Source organism: Diadema antillarum, unplaced genomic scaffold, assembly GCF_040938485.1.
Source record: "Diadema antillarum isolate AM-2024a unplaced genomic scaffold, OU_Dant_1.0 seq00000526_RagTag, whole genome shotgun sequence".
NCBI lineage: Eukaryota > Metazoa > Echinodermata > Echinoidea > Diadematoida > Diadematidae > Diadema > Diadema antillarum.
The window spans coordinates 711,131-733,226 of NW_027271478.1; the positions used below are offsets into that span (position 1 = coordinate 711,131).

At 36.7% G+C, this 22,096-nt stretch overlaps 1 protein-coding gene across 1 annotated transcript in view; it reads right to left on the minus strand.

The window, feature by feature from the left end:
• Positions 1-14,298, minus strand: part of LOC139734442 (ATP-binding cassette sub-family C member 5-like) — a 35,769-nt gene extending 21,471 nt beyond the window's left edge. The window contains exons 1-8 of the mRNA XM_071645227.1: positions 13,972-14,298; positions 11,753-11,822; positions 10,893-11,076; positions 9,110-9,268; positions 7,521-7,668; positions 2,323-2,556; positions 1,322-1,498; positions 541-688 (exon numbers count right to left, since the gene is read on the minus strand). Of these exons, the coding sequence (XP_071501328.1) occupies positions 541-688; positions 1,322-1,498; positions 2,323-2,556; positions 7,521-7,668; positions 9,110-9,268; positions 10,893-11,076; positions 11,753-11,813 (1,111 nt within the window). The 5' untranslated portion in view covers positions 11,814-11,822; positions 13,972-14,298. The remainder of the gene's footprint in view (positions 1-540; positions 689-1,321; positions 1,499-2,322; positions 2,557-7,520; positions 7,669-9,109; positions 9,269-10,892; positions 11,077-11,752; positions 11,823-13,971) is intronic.
• Between the last annotated feature and the right edge of the window lie 7,798 nt (positions 14,299-22,096).

Here is a 22,096-nt window from a genome sequence, read left to right on the forward strand (position 1 = left end):
TACGCAGTAAAATTCAAAGTTGCCAGGCTTATGAAGGCACGAAGATAAGAAGGTAATTTTAACTGCTCAGGACTTTCATGGGTTGAATAATAACGGCAACACTTAAGAATTCATAGAAATCCCCCCCCCCTTCAAAAAAGGGAGTACGTATTATGGACCAAGCAGAAGCACTTCAAATTGTACAATGATAGTCGCAATGCAATAAATGCAATAGCATTCACTGCACACTCAAATAATGACTGCGAGAATACAACACTATAAGAACAGATAGAATTCTTACAAATCATCGCGACAATTGCTCCGGTCTTATTTCCTCCAAGGACTTAGGGATAGGGTTAGGGTTGTGGTAGGGGTTTAGGTTAAGGTTTAGGTAAGGTTTAGGTTTGGTGTGAGGATTAGGCTTAGGGTATATAGGGTTATGTTAGTGGGTATATAGAATTTATGTTTGACTTATTGTGCTGATATTTCATGGGAGCAATTGTCGCAGGAGTAAATGTACAGGAAACCATGTTATTGATTTGCGATTTTCCAGACCCATACCGTTAATTGTTCTTGAGAACGGTATCTCCCACGCATACATCTTGATGAGCTTGACGTACGTCAGCAATTCGTTCATCTTCTGCACTCGCCTATCAATGACTTTGATGCAACGTATCCTGATTCCGGAAATGACCTTTCCTATGATAGCCTGTGGAATGATGGGAAGGAAATATAAAACATCTTAGATAAAGGAGCATGCAAAAAAAAGAGTCTCGCTTTAAAAGAAAGATCTCTGTGGGTTTATAGAAGGATGAATGTAAATTGTCCGCTGCCAAGAAAAGTTACTGTATATTACGCAAAATGTGACCAAAGAAGAAACAAACACATCGATATATTCAGCAAAACGATATCAAGTAGCCCAGTCTTGTCTTTTTACCCGTTCATACATTCTTCGACGTTTGCATTGCCATTCTTCATAATTTGTAATTCCTTTCAACTGCAAATTTCACGGAAGAAGTTATCATACATCAGTTTCTGGGAATCTACGCCCTGCAAACAATGCTTCTATGGAGATTCCTCATATTTCACATCTTAAATTTTCTTATTTGTTGTACTCGACAAACAAAATTCACTCATTCAATTTCCTGTCAAATCTATGGTTTATTCGTTAAAATTCGGGCAATGAAAACATGAATGCCTTAATAATTATTACATGGAATTTTGAGGGAACAAAATCCGTCCATTTTTACTTGAAAATTGTTTCACTAATATAAGCAAATGCACTGTGTCTTATGCAGGAAGGTTGAATAATCAAACTTGCTTGAGTATGATTATTTAATACCTGAAAAGGTAGGAAGACAAAGAAAGTGACCAGGGTGCCAATCAGAGCTCCGGGGCCGACAATGAGCTGGACTGCGACCAGGGTAGCAACGATCATGACGAGAGATGACACCAAAAAGTTGCCGACGATGCAGACATCGAACAGTCGTTGACTGTCGTTGGTACTGATATTGACGATCTATACGATGCATGAGATCAATTTGTATTTTTACCTTTCTTTATTATAGAATCATGGAACCAAACACCTAACGTCACCAAATTTTATGGAAACAGATGCCAGACATTGTCACGAGTTTTCATGTCATACATTTCAGAAGAGGACATAAAGAGATAAGGAAAACTACACCACTCATTTTCTTCTTTTTTTAAGTTAAGTAATCAGGAACCTAATCATCATCGCAAAGATATTACGACTATGAAGGGAACCGGGCTGGGAAGTTTTGCCGGGGAACACTGAGACTGGAAAATCCAGGAACTTATTATAGTAAAGAACAGAGATTGACTAGAAGAAGAAGGAGCGGTGGAATTGTAATCTTAAACAGTGACAGAGGAAATAATTCGAAATTAGGATTGCATGATCTGCCAAAAAATTGGGAGTCACGTCGCAGAGACTTATGTATAAGAAAGTTGGCCAATTTAAGAATTGGACTTGAGAACTTGCTCTTCGGACCATACATCTATATATATATATATATATATATATATATATATATACATAATTATACAAATACAAAGTAAAACAAAACGATCCTAATGAAAGGTGGGTCGCACCTTTAAATCAAATCCCTTTGTCCTGGATATCCCAGCCGTTTCAAAGCCAATTTTCATCAAATAAGCTTTGAATTCTTCTTAGAATTGCATGCTCTCTTCATAATTCATAAGAGGTTTCGCATTATCTTAAAAAACGTTGGACACCTGAAGCTCCATCGTAATCGAAACTGTATCATCCTATAAAATTACTGTATCATCCTAAAATGTGGCGTGGCCTTCTGTCTTACGTACCTCCCCGACGCTGTGGTTCTTCAAGCTCCGCAGGTGTGCCAGTTTGCGGAAGGCCAGAGTGAGCATACCGCTACGCAGCCGTAAGGCCGTGCGACAGCTGAAGACCCAGAAGAAGACGTCGCCACATATCCTGATGATCTGGAGCACAAAGATGCAGGCGACCAGGACGAGTCCGAACCAGAGGTCGACCTCGACGGTCTCGGTGTAGATCAACAGCTCTTGTACCAGTACAGCCTGCAGAGAGAATGCATGAAAAAGATCAGGCATTCCGAAATTCTTTACTCTAGGGAGTAATTGCACTGAACAGGTATTTTGATGGCAGAATTATTCACTGAGAAATTAGACATTAAATTTCACAGTAATTATAATGATATGACCTTCTTTACCCAGGGTAGCCTCTTCAGTGCTGCCACTGCACTACTATACCCCAAATCGTTGCCAGGTAGCCATTTATGTAGGTACCTACTTTAGTCGAGAGAGACATGATGGTGGGTAAAACTTTTTTGTCGAATGACGTAACAGGCACTTGACGGTATCCGAACTCGGGACCTCCGATTGAAAGTCAGGAGTCTTATCCACTATGTCACAGTGTCCACATTTCGAGACATGCAGCTTCTATAATATCTAGGACCTATAATGATTTAAGTGTTAATTCTAGTGATGTAAAATGACAGGAAAAATAACAATGACAACTGTGACGGGGGTAATGATGAATATAACTGTATGTTCATTCAGTTATATTGTAAATCAATAATAGTCGGATAACGACAGTTCTGATACCGAAAGTGGTGATCATTACAACAGTGATGAAATACTGTTTCTATTACAATTGTACCTACTGCCTCTTCAAAACAAACACCCAGTGACCCTTAAAGAGATCCTGGACCTATCTCTACGAGAATCGTTTCGATTGCTGCGTAGGGTTCATCAAAAGCATTACGTCATCAAGTGGTTTCCGCTGAAAGTTCTGAGCGGTATACCCTCGTTCTGTGTACAGTATGCTGATGCTTTGAAATATTCACATAGAGAAACACAGTAGCTTGTATACAAGTAAAACAAACGCTGAACCCAAAGTAACACACACACACACACACATTTTTTTTTCAATGATATTTCTTCATTACCATTAAATTAATACACAAGCAATATTATAAACTGGTACTGCTTGTAACAAAGTAGTGTAATTTGGACACAAGTAACAAAAGAATTATATCCTTCCTGATGTGTAAAACTTTTTGTTTTGTCACGGAAGTAGAAATTGATACACAAACGTAAGTACACACATAAACACACAGACACACACGCACAGACACACGCACACACAAACACACAGACACACACGCACAGACACACAAACACACAAACACAGACACACACACACACACACACACACACACACACACACACACACACACATGATGCACCGACTTAAATCGCTCAAGTCTAGACTAACATTTACCCAACTCATTTCCTGAACCTGTTACCATCAGGATTATTATTTCCTGTTCCCATGACCCGTTTCTTCATTTTAACCGACACGGATTGTTTATCTTGCTTACATGCACTGCCCTAACAAAACTGGCTGCAAAAAATGTTACAAACATTCAGGTAAAACATAATCCTTGACAACTGCAGCTGTCGTGCTGCGCTGTTTTTAGTCCGCTTTGTAAACCTGAATATCGTTTGCTTTCTAAACCCCGAATACTTTGGTAAATTTTAGACTGTGCTCCAAATCATCAAATCTTTTCTTCAGACAAAAATTTAAAATCTGAAGCGCTTGGCAAAACACAAAGAAAGAAAGTAGGGCTAACAACATGCAACGAGATGACGCATATTCTGCAACGTCAGAGAAAAGAGCCACAATATTCAATTGGCGGAAATATGGCAAAATGTAATGACGCAGCCGAAATTGATACAAATAAAGAGGGGGAGTGCAATCATTTCGGGAAAGCGGAATTGGTTCTGCTAGTCATCTTACTTGGTACTCACTACCTTGGCTAAAGATGTTCAATTCCAACGTTTGTTTGAGTATGGCGTGTCTGTTTGTTTGTTTTATGCGCATCTATGCCAATAAATATGCTTTTTCGATGGGAAAATATTTTTCATGCATTCATCTATCATTCTTCAAGAATGTGTTAATGTAGACATTTCGTTTGATTCATCCATATTGCTCTTTCACTTATCTGTTTACTCATTCATTAACCATCTCTTTATTCCAAAAAGCGAAGAACATGAGATTTCGTGTTTCATTTTTATCCATAAATTTTTGCTTTGTCTTTTTATTCTTTCTTGGCGGGGTCTGGGATGGCCGTTGTTTGCTTTTTCTTTGTTGATTAACCATCCGTAAAATGCACAACTGCTATATTCGTTATTCTTGATATGTGTGGTTCTATTCACACTTCCATTGTTTAAACAGACGTTCCAAGTTTAACGTTGTCGTAAAAATTTATATCTAGGGCTAAGTTTAAACATTTTATACCATTCATAAAATCATAAACAAACTTTTGAGGATTTATCGTCAGTGCAAATACAACCAAAATTTCCGTGTCCCAGTAACACTGGGAACGATCACTGAACTAGAGAGGTGAATAGCAACAACAAGAAGCAAAACAAATTCGGCCTTGCTTTGTGCATGTCATAATGAAATCACGTGATTCATGTATAGGGTGAAGTTTTCACATGCCGCATTGAATATACATCAAGTAAATAAATGACCAGGAAAAAAACCCACACAGAACAAACAGCGAAATGTAACTTGAGTTTCTTTAGCTATTATCGATGATGACGTAAGTGATTTTCACATGACTTTGATATGAAGCAACTGACGTCGAGGACAATGCTTCATAAACTTGCTGGATAATCACCTGTTGGATTTATAGGTAGCACATTGATTGGACGCGGTAATCCGAACATTTGGTTTCTACACGTATCACCACATTTTGGAGTACCTCATATAACCTGTGCTCTCTGATTTACAGCTAAGTGGATCATTCATATGTGCATCGAGCATCATTTCTCAGACATGTCCTGGGGATTGGACAAAACATTGGACGTTAATAAGTGACTCACATGAAAGTGCTCATATTGAACATTTATTATTGATAAACAGCCTGAACACTGAGGGTTCATCCCACGAGACCGACACCCACGAGCCATACGGCACACGGGTTCGACATTGAATAAAAGTCATACAACCGACGAGTCATATGGCCTATGAGTTCGACACCGAGCAAAGAAAGGGCCCAAGAGTTCGATGATATATCACGGGGCTTATAATGTGTCATAAATGTTGCTTATTTCAACAAAACACTTCTTCAATATTCAATATGAATTCACAAAAGCCGCACAGTTTACCATAATACTTTTGTAAACAAAATCTTGAAATACCTTCTTTTTTGTTGTCCAAACACAACTACGGCTCACTCTCAAATCCAAATATATAGCCGATCATTATTCCAAATTATGCAGTCAGTAGTAACATTATGTTTTTCACTTTTTAAGCAGAAAAATTGAATTTCCTTCCATTATTGTGCGTGTACACTGCAAAAAGTCCGGTGTTAAAAAGTGAACACCGAGCTGGTGTTAAATTTTCGGTGCTCATTTATGGTGTTAAATTAACACCTCCGGGTGTCATTTCCAAATATAAAACTGTTTTTGAAGAGTTTCTTAGTAACTGCACTTCTTGTTGATTTTTGATTTAAACAAGACGATCAAGAATTTTACATTAAAATACTAGATTTTCGAAAAAATGTGAAAAGAAATTTACACCACAGTAAAACCAGCTGGTGTGGTCTCTTATTGAAGCTAGACGGGTGTTAAACCATTGATAGCAACACTAACAAATATCAAATCAACAGCATGTGGTGTCATTTTTGAATTAACACCAGTACAGTGTCAAAATATCACCAGGTACAGTGTCAAATTAACACCACGAAGTGTCAGGTGAACACTTTTCAACACCATCACAGTGCATTTTCTACACCTGTGGGTGTGGTCCTCTATTAACACTTGATCGGTGTTAAATTTAACACCCATGGTGTTAAATCTAACACCGATGTTTTTACAGTGTAAATAAAAATAGATTGAGTAAATTACATCATCAGATTACTCATCTGCATCTTTCATACCAACTGTTTGAGAATTTTTTGCAAAATGAGTAAAAATTTACAGTTTCCCATCCCTAATTCTTATCACATTTTGATCAAAATTTCACTGTCATGCTTTCTTCTCACACTGACTTAATTTGGTCAGGAAATCCCATTTATGTTCTTTGAATGACGCTTAAAGCGGTTTAAATACACGTGACGAATTCCTTCACGAACTAAAACTACTACCTATCATTTAAACAGTCATACAGTAAAAAACAACAACAATATTATCACTAAAAAATACAAATCAAATTCACTGAAGATTTTTTTTTCATGCGGAATAGAGACGCCCTCATGGTTTTCATACCTAGAGGAATTGACGGAAAAAAGACGGATGACTGTCAGATGAAGTTTATTCTGTTATTACATCAATTTATACAACCTAACCCGCCTTAGCGGTCACCTGCTGTAAGCAACCACCACCAAAAAAGATATATATATATATATATATATATATATATATATATTCCTGAGAGAAAAGCCATGTTAAAGACCCTGTCTATAGCAGCAACCGGTCTACAACGACCATTTTGTTCGTCTCCATCTAATCACTGTAATGATCCTTGCAAAATTAGTTCAGAAATAGTGTCCATAAATACATAACAAAGTTTATATTCATTGACTGGATGGCCATAAGTAAAACTTCGTTAAACCTCTTTTAGTTGTTGATGATGTAAGTTGCCTTTGTGCAGTAACTATGTGTGCTGAAAGGCGATAGACATTGTTGAGGGTTTTGTTTGAACAGTGAGAGAGCAGATATTAAACGTGTTTGCATGAGATATATGAGTCCAGAGGTCATCTGTACCAGATCGTACCACAGTTTGTCTAGTAGGAATAGGTGGGACTGGGAGGGTTGTTTCTTGGGGAGGGAAAAAAATAAATGTCAAGTTTAGTTGTGATAAGAGATGGATGGTTGAATAACTAAACGGACACGTGGAGCGAGATAAGTATCTCAAAATAAACTAGTAAGTACTCCTTGATTAGTTATAGAATCACACGGGGTAATTTATTACATTTGCAAACCTATAAGTATAGTAATTATTTGCTTACCGACGTTATGAAAGCAGCGAGAATAGACAGCACAATGGTGATTGCAGAGATCACCTGCCTCGTCCTCACAAACCGAAAAGCCACTCGGCCCAGCGACGCATCCTTCTCGCCCTTCTTCTCAATTTCTTCCTGCCAGAATTTGTCGAGTCTGTCGTATAATGTTTGTGCAAAACAATAAAGTAGACGAGTTTACACATCTCTCAACGAAATTATTTATGAGTTTTGTCCAAATCATTTATGTACCAGGCAAATATTGCCAGTAGTATAGTAAGGATTTGTGAATATCGAGTACAGCAAATATCCGAATATTTTACGAAGGGGTGCTTTTCATTCGTTGCTGTGGCATGACGTTTGCATGGCGCAATCATACCCATTATAATGCAAACACATAAAGATATAATATTGACGTATACACATAATTGCAACACTATCAATAAAAAAAACATACACACACATTCTATCTATCTATCTCTCTCTTCCTCTTTACTGATTGATATGGCAATGTTGGTTAACTTGAGCAATCCTGATGTCTGTGTGTCCCTAAATTCCCGTTCATGTTAAAGAAACCGTTCTCTAGGAATGAGAGCGAAGGTCGACAAAGTTAAGGTCTAAAGATCGTCATGCCGCCCACCGTAGTTTTCTCAGAGTTGACATTGGATCTTCAGAACTTGGTTTACTTTAAATGACTGCTGTTAATCAAGGTGTTAAGTGTTTGAAGTCTAACATATTGAGGTGTTTGTATGATTCTCATCGATCTCCTCGAGATAAGTCAAATTCTGCCTAGCACTAAACATGCACGTATACCACATATTTCATCGTTGGGTTGTGTGTGTGTGTGTGTGTGTGTGTGCGCGCTGTATTTATCATAATACCCTTTTTTTACAAGCATGGGAAGGAAGTGGACTTCGTAAAATATACGAGATATACTAATGCTCTCCGGACATTCAGTATCTCTTTCCTCACTCTGACATCGTCCTACATAATCAAATGTGTTTATCACCAATCAATATGACAACTGCCACATGCACAACCACCATACCCAGTAATGATTCTAAAATTACTGCCGCCACCCATGTTACTTGAAACTACGTGTCAAACTCTGTTTAGACCCGCATGCGTTATGGTACTGTCTGACATTTAATGTCAAAGACATTGCGACTACCTTTAAATCTCTATAACCATCACCACCATCGTGGCTATCAACATCAACACATCATGACAACCAGTCGTAACTCAATAACCATTGTTGACCAAGGAATGGTACCAAATGAATTGGTACTGACTTGTATTCGTCATCAGCATCACCACTACCACCAACCAATGCTACTACCACCACTGCAACTATACGGTCCCCATCGCTACCACCACCACCACCACTACCACTATCACTACCACCATCAGCACCGCTATCACCACCACAACCACCACCATCATCGCAATCATCACCACCACTACCACCACTACAACCACCACCATCACCACCACTACCAACACCAACACCACCATCACAACCAGTCGTGGTTAACACTCCCACTGCTGTCACCATGAACGACATATTTTTTTTATAATGATAATAAAAAAAAATTGACCTGTCTGCGTTGTAGTCTCCTCTGTCGTAATCCGACATCGTCCACAGGTCCGTGTATTGCAGCGTCCTCTTGAAGGCCTTGACGAAGAGTGACGTCATCCATGACAACCAGACGAAGGAGATGAAGCCACAGTGATCCAGAGGTGAGTAATTGCCTTTCCTGAGAAGGAGGGATTAACACAAAAACAGCTATCAATTGCACGAATTTATACTTCTAATAGTGTGGTAATAGTATTATCCTTATTCTTTGTCTACTTCTTTTGCTAGGTGTCTCGTTTGTTGCAAACGGTGCAATTCCATTCAATTCAACTACCATTTTCATTTCCAGCCAACAAAAGGGTGAGACAACATACAAAGCATACGTTATACTAATCATAATTGTTTTATCAATTTGAAAGAAACCCATAATGTCATGTCGCTCAAAGCACAAAATACATCTTCGATCATCGATCAAGGCTCTCCATTTACATCTATGTCTGGTTTTGTATTAGGCTGTTAGGGTTCTATCTATAGGACAATTAACCACACGCTTCCCGTTACCATCAGACCATAACCCCAATCTTAATCCTGAACCTAACCATGCAATGACCCTACAACCCTAACACTAACCATAACCCTTACCCCAATCTTTGCAATATCTCTTTTACATATTATGGAAATATGTCCTGATATGGGTTATTCATATTGTGCTGTTACTACTGTAACCAATCAGCTAATGAACTTATCTATGTTTTCTGTGTTTTGCCTTCTTTTGCTCATATAAAAGATATCACAATCAAAATATAGGTCCAGGCAAATGACTATGCTAATACATTAAAGTGTGAATTTCCAAGAAATGGAGATCATTCAAAATAACAAAAATTATTATTTTCAAAAACCCAATCAAAACGTAACCAGTAAACGAATCACACCAAACAGAAATAAAGTGAAATTAATGACAAGGAGAACTTGGGATTGTCACTCATTGTTGCTTTTTATGCTTTGAAATTCCCGCAATATACGAGAAAGAATGTTTCTATCACCTACTGTTAATAATGACGGCAATAATGACAAGAGTATGACAAGAGGGACATAATGTACAAGTTTTAAAAAAATATCATCCTTATGTCATTTGATATTCTTATACGAAAATTTCGTCATTAAATGTTACTCACAAAACAACAATTGCGTGATATTTTTGATATGCGTCATAAGTCGAAATATTTACGAATTCCCTGCAGGTCTAAGTTAACATATTAAGTATTGATCAGTGTCAGCTGTATTTGATTCAGGTTAGTGTCCGTGAAGTATAACCAATCTTCTCGTTAAAGATTATCGTTTAACCCTACATCTTTACAACGTTCGTATTTTGAAGTCGTGCTAATAGTTAAATAGCAGTAAAACTCTTTAAGTGTAAACATTCTAGTCAGGAACGATTTCTTACAAGACCACTATAGTCCACTACTGGAGAATATGAGATGCACTATAGTCATTGCAGTGTTGTCTTCATATGAATTTTGCTAAATCATAATGTCAGAAAACAAAGAATTCAAACGAAGTTCAAGTACCTATCTCAACCATTTTGTCTAGGAATAGTTGGTTTCTTTAAACTGTAGTCTTAAATGGAATGTTGTACAGGAAAATCATTTTCAAAATTTGGTATAAGGTTTCGATGCTTATGCAGTCAGCATGTATACAGTCATTATATAGTTTCGTATTCTTGTGTGTTGTGTTGTGTTGATGTTTATGGTTATTTATGTAATTAATTTTTGTCCAAGAGCATGTTTAGTTAGTATGTTACTCACGTTGGTTTTAATCTGAAAGGAATGAGGAGTTTTAAGCTCTGCTTGTACTTAAAACCAGTCTCTTCTCCATACTTCTTGGGGCTGTACACCTGGGTATCTCTCTCCTCATCCCCGGCGGACCCCACATTGGTGGTTGTTTCCCCTATTGATGCTAAAGCCACTGCTGTGACCTTATCCAAGTCGCCTGTAGAAATTACATAACGATAAACAGAAGTGCATGATAACTACATGACGAGTAAACATATGCATATTCATGTACATGAAAGAGTGAATTCATTGACAAATCATCAAAGAAACTATGTAGGCCTTTATGAAAATGAAGGGTTAGTAACTGCAAAACAGATATATTCATTTTTTTTATTTGAAATATTTCAGATTTAACTTGCGAAAAAAATAGCCAGAATTTACGTGATAATTTCAATAGCTTAAAAAATATGTTTTGTAACAAGTGCTGTTCATTAAAAAGATTATACTCTCTCTATTTAATGATGACTTTACTTTTAACAAATGAAAATGGTGTTTTTCTGTTTGCGCATAAAATTCTTTTACACGTATGGCAGAATAAACAATATATCGTGGTCGAATGTAATGTAAACTAAATAAGGCTTTCCTATATACTGTCTTTAATCATTATAATAATGAAATATTTTCATATTTCCAATGCGTGTCTGAATCTACCAAACTGTAACATGATCCATAAAATGGGAATACTTATAACATTTGCTTTCTTTTTTTAAGGGGGGTGGTGTTGATAGTATAGAATAACTCTGATTTGTGTAGTTCTAAAGTTCTATAATTCTATACAATACAACTTCTATTTCTATCTTTCACGGTCATGGATGTAAAATGTATCTCCGTACCATTAACAGGAGTCTTTCCATTGCTGCCCTCAAGGCTGTGCGACGCTCTTTTCCTCGCCATTGGCTCAATCTGCATGAAAACAACAAGAAAGGGACAAACTGTGATAAACAGACACGTGAATTTGTGAATATTACCTACATGCTGCCAATGGGTTCATGAAATGCCTTTGACTAGCACTAGTTAATCACAAAGTTAAAGGCGATGGTGAGTAACTGATCAGTGTGAATCAGTGGGAATGCTGAGGGATGATTGTTCCAATCCTTGTGAGATTATCTAAGAGTACATGACATATTTATTGTTGTGTGAAATTTATTTGCTTCAGAATGGTCTCATATTCAAGTAATGTGCACTTTAACGTTTCCAGGTTAGCATGCCTGTACAGTGACGGGGCGATCGGAAACATAAATAAACTGCACATTACTTGAATATGCATGAGACCATTCTGAAGCAAATGATTTTCATACAAAAATAGATAACATACTCTTAAATGAATCCCACCAGGATTGGAACAACCATCCCCCAGCATTCCTACTGATACCCACTGATCAGTTGCTAGCCATCCCCTTTAACCAACCATTTTAAGAGGAAGGGCCATGATGACAATTAGCAGTATTGCTAATTACCACCCACGGAAGGAACGTTCATAATTATTATCATTTGTAATCAAGAACGTAACAGAACAATTCATTGTTCATTCTTAATTGTTTTGGTAAGAAATGGTGACTAAAAGGTATTTTCTCTATCTGGAATCTCTTTATTTTCTTGTTTCATTTCATTTCATATCCAGCAAAGTATGATGACAGCAAAACATATTTATGCGATGTTAAAGAGACTCATTTCTTGTTCATTAGAGAAAATAATATTTTAATACAATAGTGTAAGTACAATCATACAATTTTAATTCACTGAACGAAAGAAAAGTTGTTGAAAATGGAGAGGATTGCTGAAACGCTTGACATGTATAAAATTTGCAGTCCCCTCATGAACAATCACTATCACAATATAATATTATACTAATCGTACAACTGAGGTAGGTTGTCTTAAAAAGAGGGAGGGAATGGTTGGTAATTACGTACATGAATTGTCCTACATGCAAAGGATACAAATCATTATTCTATAGAAATTCATTATTCCTGAAATAAAACATCGGTATAACATTACAAATAAAATGAAGAGTTTTTTTCTTTTTTATCTGCAGTACTGGTCGTAATATTCTTACGAGGAATATACATGTATGTTTCCCAAGGCGAGTGTGCCACAGTTAAAATAGAAGAAATTGAACGATAAGTGTAACATTACAAAAACATTTGTAAAAATATATATTAATGACACGTGTATTTTTTAAAATAATGCAACACATTAAGTCGATAAGCAATTCTGTAATGATTTACTGTCAAGAATCATACCTAAAAATTTGATTGAAATGCATACTTTTATCTTTAACTATCTTATCCAGGCATTATGACCAGTACAAAAATGACTTTATTGTTTGTACTTTGCATGTTTAACCAGAAACAAATGTCACAGTATCTAAACCGTTGATGTTTGAATTATCGTCTACAAGAATCCTATGTATCCAACAGAAGAAGGGACAAAAAATGAAACAGATGCGCAGAATGCATGATGATCCATTGCGGTCGAAAATCATGTTAAGCTGTTTGGAAAGATGATTGCGTGAAATTTGTCGAAGAATTTGCATACAGTCATCATAATTCATTAAGGATACATGATACATCTTGCTATCGATGGACAATATAACAAGGAAACATCTACAACAGTCTATTATTCATTCAATGATCGTGATGGTTTCTCAACAGCAAATATAAGAAGATTGGCTTTAACTTTTGAAATTATATATAAAAAAGAATATTATTTCATTTTATTCAATTTCATTTTGATTATTTCACTTTCAACTAAATTGTTATTCCCATAAACACATCTGAACGTCCATAATGACTCAAAATCAGTGCAACAATGTTACCAAGCAAAAATACCCCGAACTGAAATACGATCAATACCTTGTTTGACATACACCGAATCAAAGTTGTTGGAAATCGAGGAAACTGCTAACGAAATAAACTGAAATGAAATCATCACTATATCTATATAGTAACTTCATTCATAAACGACACAGGTCTAGTTAATTCACTACTATGCTTGCCCACATGTGTTAGGACTACTTATATGTAGCAAGAAAGCAAGGCGCCTTCAGTCCTACCTGCTGATTGAATGAGTAAACGTAGTGGACAGAATCTCTCCGCAAGGGACTATAAATCGGCAAGGAAGTATCACAGACTAAGCCGTCCAAAAAGTGTAATTCGTGCGAACTCCTGAAAAAACGTGGTACTCACGACGTAAATACCCACAGAAATGAGTGAAATCTCCTTTCCAGAAACTCGATTTTATATCCTAGCATCCATAGACCCTCCCTCAAACTGTAAACATCACACCATATTTCATGTCCCCAATGAGTCAGCAAAACGGATTCCCAGTTATGTTCTGCTATCAATAGTTAGTCTGATGCAACACAGTGGTGGCCCGATCAGTCCACTGCAGATCGGATGACTGGTGGAAGGGTTCCTTTATCACCCAGTGACGTTTCGGGCGTGCGTTCGGAAGTTCACTGTGGATGCGTACTCATTCGACACACACAAACAAAAAGGCTTCTACAAGCCCAGCAAGCGCAATTAACGTTTTCAGAACGTTCACGAAACTTACGTTTCGTCTGAATAAACGTTCACAAAACGTTTTTTATCAGGTCGGCTATGTCTTCGCCATTTATAAACGTCCACAATTTTTTTCACAGTCTTGAAGCATTGTTTGAATGTTTTGAGACGATTTTTTTAACGTTTCCCATGGACATCCGCAGAACGTCCACAGAACTTTTGAATATTCTTAAAAGGTTTTCCGATGTCTATAACGCCCAAAAGGTCCTTAAAAATTTTGATAGTTTTTTTCCTGTTTTTAAAGGATTAAAAACGTTTATGACGTCCATTTAAAACGCTTTAAATACCTTAATTGTAGCTAAATATAGAAATTTCGTTCATAGTCAATAAATTCAACTCAATCAATCAATCTATTAATCAATCAATTAAACAATCACTCAGTCAATCAAGATAAATGAATCACAGCAACCAGAAGGTTGAAGAAAAGCACCTATAAGTAGCAAAGTTGTATGAATTAATATTTGATAGATAAGTGATATACTTCGTATTGGTGAAGAACTCTGGGTCTCTCTGTGCCAACTGATGTAAAAGATTATCAGTTTACAAGTGTGTGTGTGTGTGTGTGTGTGCTTGTTTGAAGGGGGTTGGGAGGGGTGTGACTTTCTCTTCAATCTCTTGAGTTGTCGTATGTCTATGGAAAACTATGAATTATGTCGTAAAAGGGGTGAAGCTGTGTACAATGTAGCATACAATTCAAGCAATCGTTCCGCATCTGTGAAAGATGATTGTTTTCATCCGTTCGATTGTACGGCGGGAAGGAAGAAAAAAAAAACACCCCCCCCCCCCCCCAATTAAAAAAAAAAAACCACTTCAAATGCTTTTAGTATCCATCGACTTATGGACTGCTTTTCCATGAATATTCAATGCCTACATGAAGTAAGTGAGCCTCTACATGAAAGACAATCACTTATTCATTGATAGGAGAGACCCAATTATTCTTTAAAAGGGAAATCTAGTCCAAATATTAGTTAGTCTGATAAGAAAGAGAAAAAAATTACGAATTCCAGCAGTACAATTTTGATAGAAATTGGATGAAAAATAAGAAAGGTATGACATTTTGAAGTTTCGCTTTTTTTTTTGTTTTTTTTTTTGGGGGGGGGGGGAGGGGAAACAGTTCTTGAACAGTCAATATGAATATGCAAATGGCAAAGTGAGCATGTCATTCCCTCACAACTTACCAAAGAGTTTGCACAAAAATTTGAAATTTTGAGTTTTTCATTCAAACGCAATTATGCGCGAGGCTCAAATCCTCATATCTAACTGATCACTATTCTGAAGTTATTCAACCTAGAATAATGTCATGTTTCAAGCTTCGATGAAAGAAACATTGAATTTTCGTCATTTTTTGTACATGATCAATGGAAGATTGTGAGGGTATGACATGGCTAGCTCACTCATTTGCGTATTCATATCCATTGTACAAGAACTGTTTCGCAGAAATTAGCAAAACTTCGAAATGTCATAACTTCCTTATTTTTCATCCGATTTCAGTCAAATATTTACCGTTGAACTCGTAAGATGTTACTTTTTTTTTATCAAACAAACTTATATTTGGACCAGATTTTCCCTATAAATCCTGCTACTTCTGAAATGCAGAAGGTGACTACCGGAAGTTTTGAATGACCTTCTCTCTTTCTTTGACTGTATTTTCCTTGTCAAAAAAAAAAAATAGCTGCATTGATTTCATACGTATATGCAAACGTTAAATTGTATATACTTGAAACTTTTGTTGAAAATGAAATGAAATGAAAGATATGGAATGAAAAGAATAGAAAAGCAAAGAAATGAAATGAAAAGAAATGAAATAAAGTATATAAGATAAAGTAAAATAAACTGAAATAAGACTAGATGAAGAACAAAATGTAATGAAATGAAAAAGAATAGAATAAATAAAATAAGATAACATAAAATAAAATGAGAGGATATAAAACGGAATGAAACCGCATGAAATGACTCAAATGCCTAACAAAGCATGCAGGGAAACAGGCCGATTTCTGCACCGCCTCCTTAAACTAACCATAAGAATTACAGCTCGACAGAAGTCCCACCTCCCTGCTTGTACATCTGAAAGAGTTATCATGACATCACAGTATGATATTGTTAACCTTGTTCCTTTATCGAAATCGTCCTAACCGCCTCGCTCGTTCGCACTTGTCCCCTGTGTACTCTTGTTCCTTGTGTAATTCAATTTGATCAAACAAAAGCATGGTCTGTTTTTGTTTGGTTTCATTCCCGCGAATTGACCTTTGAATTCGCGTGCTTCGTCGCAATCACGAATCAATATGACGAAAGAAGTAGGGTCGAAAGACCTTTTTTTCTCTTCTTCCTCTGCTTGAGACCCTTTACAGACCTTATCAATAAGAGAAGAAGTTCATCATGTTCTTGAAAATGATTTTCATTCATTCATGGGATCGGCCGTATCATTCAATAATTCCTTTTTTCCTCTTCTTTTCTTATTTGTCTTCTTCTCCTCCTCCTTCTTTTCTTCTTCTTCTTCTTCCTTATCTCTTTACCAAACTGTAACATGCGGCTCCGCGCAGGTTACTGAACCTGGAAACTCGGAATTGTTTAATATCAAGCACGATAAAAATAGCACAGCGAATCTTAATATAGATGATGAAATCTTTGAAATCTTCAACGAAGAGTACTAGCAAATCGAACTTCAATTAAGAGAGTGTCAAATCACTCATCGAATTACTTTGTTATCAATGAAAAAAGATTGAATGATAATACTACAAGTAAGGATTCCCAATTTGAAATCCAAAATATTGATAGAAATGATCCTGAGGTACAAACTAAGGAATGGCTAGATACATTAACGCATTCAAATTTCCCTGCAAGATCATGCACGCAAGTGATATCAATGATGAAGGTTAAGTTGAAGTTGCCCAAACATCACCTGCCTGCTGATCATGTTCCTGTGGTTTTGAAAGATAATGTCATGAATGCAGAGAGAATATTATGTGAACAGGAATATAATACGGTAATTAATGATCATAACAATGTACAGGTCGATTTGTTTGTATCTTATATCCTCTGCACGTAAGTGTGTGTAAAGTGTTTAGAGAGAGATTATTTTGTGCATGCATTACAACCACCTTGATAGTGGTTGCGCCATGCATGATTTAACACTGGTCAGAAACCACAGCTCAGGGCAGTCGGGGGCTTAACCGAAGACCTCGTGATCGCTGCTTATCCGGTCATCGACTTCAATGATATAAAGCACACACTGACACACACACGCACACACACACACACACACACACACACACACGCATACATGAATGCATAATATACTGTCTATCGGTAAAGTGAAATCCAACACGACTTTGTCTACGGCAGTTTGGGTGATGATCGTTATTGCTAAGGTTCCTTAATCCTAAAAACAAAATGAAATAAAATTCGTTATTCCGATGGTTCATGATTCCGAAACACAAACATTTCCTATATACCTAAATTGTTGTTAATCCAAAAATGAAAGAAGGTTCATTAACTCGAATATTCGTGGCATTATGCAAAAGGTTTGTTATTCCGAATGTTCGTTGATCCAAAAAAGAAATTAGGTTCGTTATTCCAAAGGTCCGTCTATCCGAAGACGAAATATGGTTTGTTATTCCAAAGGTTCCTTAATACAAAATTGAAATAATTGTCGTTAAAACAAAAACTAAGAGAATGTGCGTACTCACGAACCTTGAGGAGTTAAGAAACTAATATCTTTCGTTAACAATTCTATTCATCTGTTCAATGCACAAGTCAGGAGGTCTGTTTCCCAAGTGTAGTTTCATAATATTATACAACTTAACCTTAATTTAATGTTTACATTTAAATCAGATTGCATGGGACACTCATCAAAATGTTAACATTTGGTTCTACATCCGGACAAACACCACCTGTGTGTTATAACCTCTGCTACATATAGCTGCTTATTTCGGGGTTGGTTATTATACCGTGCAAACGTGTCAGCAATATAAAATCGGTCAGTGCACAAAAATCGTGTTGAAAATGGATTTTTATTATTCAGCGTCGTACTATTCAATTCAATTCAATTCAATTCAAACTTTATTTCATTTTTCGAAAAGAGCATAAACATTCGAAAAGAACATAAACACTATGATACGATGATCAACATCATAAGCAAATAACAATGACGCTGTTAAGTATAACTTTCAATTGAAAGTTAAACTAAAATATTGAATGGACGTGAAAAGGTAATTGTATTGCGTTTATTGTTATCACTGGGTTTATAACGATAATTCTTGTAAGAAATTATGTATATTGTTACATTTATGACATAATGTTGTCAAACCATGTGAAAACTGAATTTTCTTATTGGACTATTGGAATAAACAAAATCAAACCATCAAAATGTAATCATCAAATTATCATCAAATATGTCATTTTCGGATTAACGGACCTTACAGAAATAACGAACCTTCGAAATTACAAACCGTATTTCCTTTTCCTTTTTTTAATAAGCAAAGCTTCAGAATAATTTTCGGATCATTGAACCCTCTTAATAGCAGACATTGCTTAATTTTCGGATAAATAAACTTTCAAAATAACGAATCTGATTTCATTTCCGTATTAACAAGGTGTCGGAATAACGAACCTTATTTTATTTTCGGATTAATGAACCTTCGGAATAACGAACCTTCGAGTTACGAACTATCACCACATCGGGATCATGATATAACTTCTTTGTGATAATCATGAATGATTTGAGAAACTTGATTATCAAAGGCATCATTTGCAGATGAAACAAAAATCCGGCTTTAGTGCTTAAAAGATAGTTCTAAAATGTGAGTTAGCAATAGAAAAAGTATGCAGATTTGAATCAGTACAATCAATGCTAAGTATTGTTGAATATACAAAATGTGAACAATAGTTATAATATTTTTTTTCTAGAATAAATCGTCTACAGTTATGGTTTAGTGAGAAAAATGTATTTCAGACTTCATTGAGAAATGTTTACATAATAGGATGTTTATGATACAACTGGCCTGCATATAAATCAAATGTGGATATCCAACTGGACCCCATCGAAGACCAGCTTAGTGTAGCTGAATATGGGCTATCCAGCCATCTTCACAGATGGAAAATGAACAACAACAACAATCTCAAACATTTTTTTAAAATCACTGCTCCCGATGGTAAACTGTACCTTTAACTTGATTATGCTGAGAGGGAGGACAAAGAGACACATTAAAAAAAGGAAATCTGAATGAACCGACCTTACATCTACCGTGACCTACATACTTCCCCAGGAAACTGGTGACATAAATAACTCTTTCTCCATCAGACACATTTTGATTGCAGAAATACCATTGATCCCCCCCCCCTTTCCTTTCTTACCTGAACTCACGTAAGTACTGTAAAGTACATGGGGTGACTCACCTTAAAGAAAAACAAAATCTTAAAGACTTGAAAAGTTCAGAATAAAACAAAAGGGTGTAATCTTTGCGACGGTCTATTCTTTCGTCTTTTGAAGAAGTGAAAACTATTTTTAATTAATTGCAATTACTTTGCAAACGTAGCACCTATTCTCTTGCGTTCATGACTATGAAATTGAAGTTGGAAGTGAACGTGAGCGACTTGCGAGAATGACCTTATCTGCCCAAACCACACACAGAAAATACGCAGGAATCTACTATCAGCTCCCTGCTCATGCGCATTCGGCAGTTCATGACGTTTAATTCCAGCTTTCAGAGAATAATTTCATTTCGATTATAAGACACAATTGTTTAACTTTCACCATTTATAGTCGTAAAAGCTGCATGATGCGTTATATAGTGAGTCTTATATATATATTTATACAATGTATATATATGTAATACGTATATGTGTGTGTTTTATTCTTTCTTTGTAAAACAAATAGTGCAATTCTAGTAACCTTGGCAAGTCTCATATTATGATTCGCTTGAATGCAATCATCGCATACGTTTAACATCCGTCGATGTTTCCCCAATCTGCCTTACGGCACATACCCAAATGAGACCTTGTATCTACCCAAAATAAACATTGGCAAACAAAACAGTGTCCCACGATTGGCCTACGACCTACTTTATAGTAACGAGGCAAAGTTAAAGTGCAACTAATGTGCACGTTAATGTTCATGCTTTTAGAAAAATAAACGATTACACTTGAGAAGAAGAAACGATTTAAAAGCGATCCTTCATCTTTTTATCAATGTCGTTGAGCACTTACACACTACATTCTATCAGCTTTTCTTGACGTCATAATCATTAAAGAAAAACGTGCATTATCTTGATGTATGTGTTCCTATCTGTCAAAAAAATAATATACAACAGTACAACATACCTTTGGCTTCGCATTGCTGCGTGTCAACATGCTAGCATGGTCCTTTCTTACAGAGTTCGGGCACTCACATAGACAAAGAGCAAAGGTTAAATCTTCTTTTCTTCTTCTTCTTCTTCTTCTTCTTCTTCTTCTTCTTCGTCTTCGTCTTCTTCTTCAAGGCCCTGTGTCATGCAGTGTTGGCTTCCATAAGGTGTGGTTAATACAGTAAATGACCAGTATCACCCATTCTTAATGTGCATTATTATTGATTTCCCCTATTATCCTATATAGTCAGGGAATACCTCTTCTTAGCTATTCTTCCAAACTATATGCGCATATAGGCCGACATGCATGAGCTATAAACTTTAAAATATTAAATGAGCAGTAAAGGTCAGGCGTGGGCACACATTGGGGCAGGTACCTGTGGAGGTTATAGTACTTTTAGGTCGGGTTAATTGTGTGTGTGTGTGTGTGTGTGTGTGTGTGTGTGTGTGTGTCTGTGCGTGTGCGTGCGCGCGTGTGTGCGTATGTGTGTGTGGGTGGTGTGTGTACATGTGCACGCCAGCTAAAATGTGTGCGTGTGTCTGAGCGTGGCTCAAAGTTTGAAATTGAATAATCATGTTGTGTACTGTCTATGTGCCCAAGGTTCTTTCACACACGCAATATAAAAAAAAAAAAATTTGCCATGCTCCTATCATGTACGTGCGTTTGAGTCTAATTATTTCTATGTTCTACTTTCCAATGTTTCTCTCTGCCTATCTCCCATTATTTTCTCTCTCTCTCTTCTCGACTGACCTGTTCTTCACAAGTTAATCGGCATTGTAGTAGGTCCCTCCTAAAATTAGTAAGTTTTATCTCAACGCAAGGTCAGCGCTGGGGCTTGCCTCTAAGTTATAGCATGTCGGATGGCTCTGTCTCGTTCTCGATTTACATGGCCTTTGACAATAATTCTTATGTCAGAGCACGTAATACTACTAGGAAATAGCATTTTGGATCCGGATATCTTATTGGCCAATCACTTTGAAGCACTGCACTGCCATTTACCACGCACATCGTCATACGTACAGTACTTTGCACGGAGCTCACCACATCACGTGATCTTTGTGACAAGCTCTGCTGGAAAATGCATGCATGTGTCCCCATAGAGCGCGCGTATAGTAACACGGCGGCGCGGCGACTTCGATCATTGTTTGTGAATGGCCAAATGAGGTATCCAGATATTCCATTTCCGTTTTTCTATCTATGTTCCACTGACCTGGGCGACTGCCGGTTGTGTCATGTTATCATGGCGCTTCCGGGGCTAGCTCAAAATGTGCGCTG